The sequence below is a fragment of the Panthera pardus genome, unplaced genomic scaffold (genome assembly GCF_024362965.1).
Source record: "Panthera pardus isolate Hobbes unplaced genomic scaffold, ASM2436296v1 HiC_scaffold_13, whole genome shotgun sequence".
Taxonomy (NCBI): domain Eukaryota; kingdom Metazoa; phylum Chordata; class Mammalia; order Carnivora; family Felidae; genus Panthera; species Panthera pardus.
In genome coordinates, this window is record NW_026526688.1 from 28,572,594 (window position 1) to 28,578,694 (window position 6,101).

The 6,101-nt window shown below is 37.1% G+C and overlaps 1 protein-coding gene across 4 annotated transcripts in view; it reads right to left on the bottom strand.

Moving 5' to 3' along the window:
* Nucleotides 1–6,101, bottom strand: part of GTF2E2 (general transcription factor IIE subunit 2) — a 79,498-nt gene that overhangs the window by 33,884 nt on the left and 39,513 nt on the right. For all 4 annotated transcript variants that reach the window (XM_019466828.2, XM_019466827.2, XM_053900930.1 and 1 more), the window contains exon 4: nt 821–928. In XM_019466828.2, the coding sequence (XP_019322373.1) occupies nt 821–928 (108 nt within the window). The remainder of the gene's footprint in view (nt 1–820; nt 929–6,101) is intronic.

The following is a 6,101-nucleotide window of genomic DNA, read 5'->3' on the forward strand; positions in this document are numbered from 1 at the left end:
AGTCCGTGAAATTTCAAGATTGGGTAAAGCAACAGAATTTAAATGTGGATTACAACTATTTGTGCATCACTGATACAATGAGCTATAATGTTACTGATTAACTGTTCATTTTATAAAAATCAAGTACAGTATCTTGCTTAGTAAAATAAATTATTAAGTTATATTTTAGGAACTTTACATTTGATTTTTAGAATACAGCACTGGTCACACAAAGTATTCTTCCTAATTGTCATTTCATACTTAAGTAGAAATGAGGGAAATGTGTGAATTTTTAAAAAGCTATTAATTTCTAAATTAGCATGGTCACTGATTATTGTGGGGTTTCTTTTCTTCCAATGATGTGTGTACATACACAATGTTAAGGATTAGTTTTTGAAGTAATCTGTTAGAGGCAATAATATCACCATCACGTCATAATAGGAGTAACAGCATAACAAATATCTCATTATCCCTATACTACCTCATGGTATAAATGTCTAAAACATACATAAAAACAATACAATTTGACAAAATACATTCTAAATTTAGCAATTAAAAAAAAGCAATTATTCTGGAAAAACTTAAATGAAGTGGTACAATGACAGACTTCTTTATAATTTTTATGCTAAAGGCTTCGACATTTTGAAATAGATACATAAGATCTTAAGAAAACCAATAAATCAAACCACCTTAAAATGTGTATGTTTAAAAAACAAAAAGACCCTATGCCAATTCTTTTAAGTAAAAATTATTATCAGATTTCAGTATATTAAAAATCTTAGTTACAGCAAATATTTCATGGTAACCAACTTTCTTAATGCTATTTTAAGCCTAGTCTTACCTCAGTCATTAGCCATTGTTTCTGCTTGAGTCCTATATCTAAATGTTGTGTTTCATCCAAAATTTCTTCTAAAGTGAGAGGATGTGTATCTCCTCGCTGATGCCGTGTCTATTGAGGGAAAAAATTGTTATTAGGAGACAGTTTTAAAATGCTACATGTATTAAGTAATAGATACAAGTAAGGGAATCTTTCAGGAATGTAGAACATGTATCATTTGAGGCAACACGATTATAGTGATGAACAGAATGGACTATAAAAATCAAACAGAACTGAGTTCAAATTTGCAGCTCTATAAAATCAAATGATAAACTGAGAAAAAATATTTTCAGCTCATTATCACAGAGCTAATCTTCCTAATATTTTAACAGCTCCAAAAACCTAATAGGAAAATGACCCAAAGTCAGGAGCATATAAATCACAGAAAAGGAAATGTAAAAAACCTTAAATATATGAAAAGATACTCAACTTACACCAAAATATTTCATAACCATTACACTGGCAAAAATCCATATTTTTTATGTTTTGTTTTTTTTTAATGTTTATTTATTTTTGAAAGAGAGACCGAGTGTGAACAGGGGAGGGGCAGAAAGAGAGGGAGACAGAGAGTCTGAAGCAGGGTCCAGGCTCTGAGCTGTCAGCACAGAGCCTGATGTGAGGCTCGAACTCACAAACCACAACATCATGACCTGAGCCGAAGTCAGATGCTTAACCGAGTCACCCAGGTGCCTCATCAAAAATCCGTATTTGATGACTCTATTAATGAGGGTGTAAAGAAACAGGCCTTCCCACACACTGCTGGTAAAAATGCACACTGATACAACTCCTAGGGAACACAATTTGGCAATATAAATGCATTTAAACGCTTTGACACAGCAATCCATTTCTAGGAATTTACCTTACAGCACAACTTAAAATAAGTGACACAGTCACTGCAGCTCTGGTTGCAAAAGGAAAATATTATAAACAATATGTGGCCAGCAATTGATTAAATCACCCAGACTGATTAAACTATAGAACATCTATGCTACTATACAGATGTTTAAAAAGAAAATGCAGATGTTCTCTATGTGCTAATTTGGAAAGCCGTCCAGAATAAATTATTGAATAAAAACATGCAGGGTCACCTGGGTGGCTCAGTCAATTAAGCGTCCAACTTCGGCTCAGGCCATTATCTCACAGTTCATGAGTTTGAGCCCCATGTCAGTTTGTGCTGACAGCTCACAGCCTGGAACCTGCTTCAGATTCTGTGTCTCCCTCTCTGCCCCTCCTCTGCTCGTGCGTGCTCAAAAAAATATATCAACATTAAAAAATAAAAAAAACTTTTTTAAAGTCCTCCAAACAAAACCCTCCTGTGAGTTTAAAATCAGTTCATTACAGGGGCGCCTGAGAGTCTCAGTTAAGCATCTGACTCTTGATTGTGGCTCAGGTCATGATCTTCACAGTTGTGACATCCCGCCCCATTATCAAGCTCTGTGCTAAGTGTAGAGCCTGCTTAAGATTCTCTCTCTCTCCCCCCTCAGCCCCTCTCCCCTGCTCACACACTCTCTCTCCCCCCACCCAAAAGATCAATTCATTGCAAAAATTAAAAACCCTGTTGATGTTTGCATGAACTGACTGGCATAAGGACAGATGGAAATTTACTAACCAAACTCATAACTGGTGTGATGGATTAAAAAAATTAAAACCATAATTTTGTAATTATGTACTGTTGTCAGTACATTTTGCATCCCCTCTCCCAAATACTGCAACCTCTCCAAAGACTTCCATGCCCAAACCCTGAAACCTGTGACTATGTTACCTTATGTGGCCCAAGGGACTTCACTGGTGTGACTAAATTAAGGATCCTGAAATGGAGAGATTATTGTGAATTATTCAGGTGGGCCCAATATAATCACAAGTGTTTCTAAGGGGAAAGGGAGACCTCAGAGTCAGTGATGGGATAGTGGAAGAGGTCGGAGTGATGCAAGAAAGGACAGGTATCATCAAATGCAGACAAAATGCAGACAGGCTCTAGAAGCCAAAAAAGAAAACAGGGGCACTTGGATGGCTCAGTGGGTTGAGCATCCGACTTCGGCTCACGTCATGATCTCACAGTTCACGAGTCTGAGCCCAGAGCCTGCTTCATATTCTGTGTGTCTCCCTCTCTCTCTGTCCCTGCCCTGCTCACACCCTCTCAAAAAATAAATACATGTTAAAAAAAAATTTTTTTTTTTAAAGAAAAAACAGGAAGTTCCCTCAGAGAGCCCCCTGAAAGAACCAGCCCTGCCTACACCCAGACTTCAGCCCAGTGAGATGGATTTTGGACTTCTGACTTCTAAAACTGTAAAATAATAAATTTGTGCTTCTTTAAGCCACTAAGTTTGTGGTCATTTGTTACAGCAGCAATAGAAAAATAATACCTGTACTTTCTTCCCTTTAAATCTATAAATCGTGAAGTATTTATAGCTATACATCAATTAAAACCAAGTATCCAGGGGCGCCTGGATGGCTCAGTTGGTTGAGCATCCTGCTCTTAATTTCAGCTCAGGTCATGATGTCACAGTTTGCAGGACTGAGTCCAGCCATCAGGCTCTGTGCTGACAGCACAAAGGCTGCTTAGGAATCTCTCTCTCCCTCTTTCTCTGCCCCTCCCTGCTCACACAAGAAGATGTTTGCACACGTGTATATAAATAAACTTTAGGGGGGAAAAGTAAAAAATAAACAAAATAGTTATTCTGTATCCTCCATTAACACTGATTAAATCTAACATATTTGCCTTAGTTTTCTTCACGTTAAAAACTTTCCCCCCATTAAGTTAAATATAAAATCAAAGGCCAAGTTAATCTTAAAATCTAAGCAGAAAAGAATGAATACATCTCAAGAAAAATAAAAAAGCACTAGCCCTATCTTTATTATTATATTTAAATTTAAATATGGGATTTTTACAATCAGAACAAGCTCAAAAACGAAAGTAATATTCATTGTATGAAAGCCTAACCATTTTCACTGAACTATGTAAACAGAGAAGCCAAACACAGCTGTCAAATTATCAAGTGAAAACCTGTTATAACAAAATGAGGGGGGAAAAAAAAGAGCAAGAGAGATAAACCTGAGAAACTCAAAATTACTTCCTTATTTCTTGCTCTTCGATCAGAAGTTAAGAAAAATGAAAAAAAAAAAAATGAAGGATGCATAGAGAGACTACATAACACTCTAAAGCTAGTTTTGTTTTTTTTTTAATTTTTTTTTCAACGTTTTTATTTATTTTTGGGACAGAGAGAGACAGAGCATGAATGGGGGAGGGACAGAGAGAGAGGGAGACACAGAATCGGAAACAGGCTCCAGGCTCTGAGCCATCAGCCCAGAGCCTGACGCGGGGCTCGAACTCACGGACCGTGAGATCGTGACCTGGCTGAAGTCGGACGCTCAACCGACTGCGCCACCCAGGCGCCCCTAAAGCTAGTTTTCAGTGAAGAACAATTACACACCTTTGTTAAATTCCTTCCTGATCACTAGATGATTTTTGGTGTATTGCATTTTGTATTTTATTTCGCTATTTTTTTTTTCTTGCAACTTCGTAGAAATTGGCTTTTTTTTATAGTGGCCTTATTTTTATCAACCTTAATTCTAATAGCTTGCACATTCTCTTGGCTTTCCTATGTACTTAATCATGTCATCTACAGTTCTACTTCTTCCTTTACAGTTTTTACATCTGTTACTTCTTTTTTCCTGCTTCACTGCACTAGGGGGGACTTCCAGTGTAACACCCAATAGATGTTGTGACAATCAGTACCTTTTATCTTTTTCTGACCTCAGGAGAAAACCATTCACTGTTTTACCCTAAGTATTTGGGTTTTCACAGATACCATCTCATCACAGGGTGCTTGACCAGTATTCCACAGAATCCTAGGGTTCCATAAGATGTCACTAGGGGAGCATGAGAAACTGTGATTCTAAAAAATAAACATTAATTCTGCAACCGCACATACCATGCAACCTGAGGGCTCACAGCAACAGGCAAACTACTGAGCAGCCATGCCAACGTTTTCATCAGGTCTTTTAACACCACGTGGCAAGTAGGGCTATGTTCACTTAGACAAGCCCGTTACCAGTTTCCAATGAAATAGAGAGAAGCCACTGATAATTGGTAAGCTCTATATTGCACAAACGGGAGCACAGTAGGCTGACAATGTCAGCAATTCCCTTCCAAATTACCTCCCCTAACCTCCCACCATACAGCGCCAACTCACTCACGGGAGTTCACAAGCTCTGCTGGCAAAAAGGAAATCTGAGGGAAATATTCATTCTGAACAAGGAATTTGTACATACCAGGACTCACCTGCCCCAGGCTGCTTTGCTGTTGTAAATGTTGTAAAACACAGATCACATAGTAAAAAGAAGTAAAATACATTGTGAAGTGTTTGTTTTTTGAAATATTCTCATTTAATAAATCCCTGTGGTTTGATAATTTGTTAGCATTTGTTTTATAAACATGTCTGACAGTCCAGTGCAATGATTTTTTAAGATGAGATTAAGTGACAGAGAGGATTCAAAGCCCAGGCCCACAAACAATTCTAATAAGGTTAGTAATCAAAAACTATAATCCCCTATTGAATCACTTTATTGTACACCTGAAACAAATATAACATTGTATGTTAACTACACTAGGATTAAAATAAAAACTTAAAAATAACTAGGGTCACCCAGCTGACTCGGTCAGCATGCAACTGGATCTCGGGGTTGTTAGGACCCCATATTAGGTACAGAGTGCTGAAAAATAAAATCTAAAAAAAAAAAAAAAAGAGGCCTACCATTCTAATGAAAAGCTACTCGCCAATTTTAGATGGGCTGGTAACCCAAGGTGTCTTATTCCATTGTACACTGTCTGTAGCAAACAATATGTAATGGCTCCAGCAAAACTGAAAAGATTCTTAACTATAAGTCGCAGACACTGGACACAGTTGATGTACTTAATATTTTAAATAGCTACTGGAATCTCAAAACGAAACAGAGTTAAGCTTTTGTTAAAAAAAAAAAAAAAAAAAAAAAAAAGTCACATTCAGTGAAAAAGCTCAGGAAACAAGTTATTGGTAATAGAACTTACTGCCCAGAACAGAGGGGACTTAGAGGAGGGAAATCACAGTTGGTAGGAACCTAATAATGACAACATGTCAAATGATAGTAAAATGCACAGCATGAGAAATTGAAAAGTACCAAAAAGTATAAGGTAAGTCGACAAACTGAGGACACATCACATAATGCTGCACAAATTTAACAAACTAACAACAGCTTGTCTATCCAA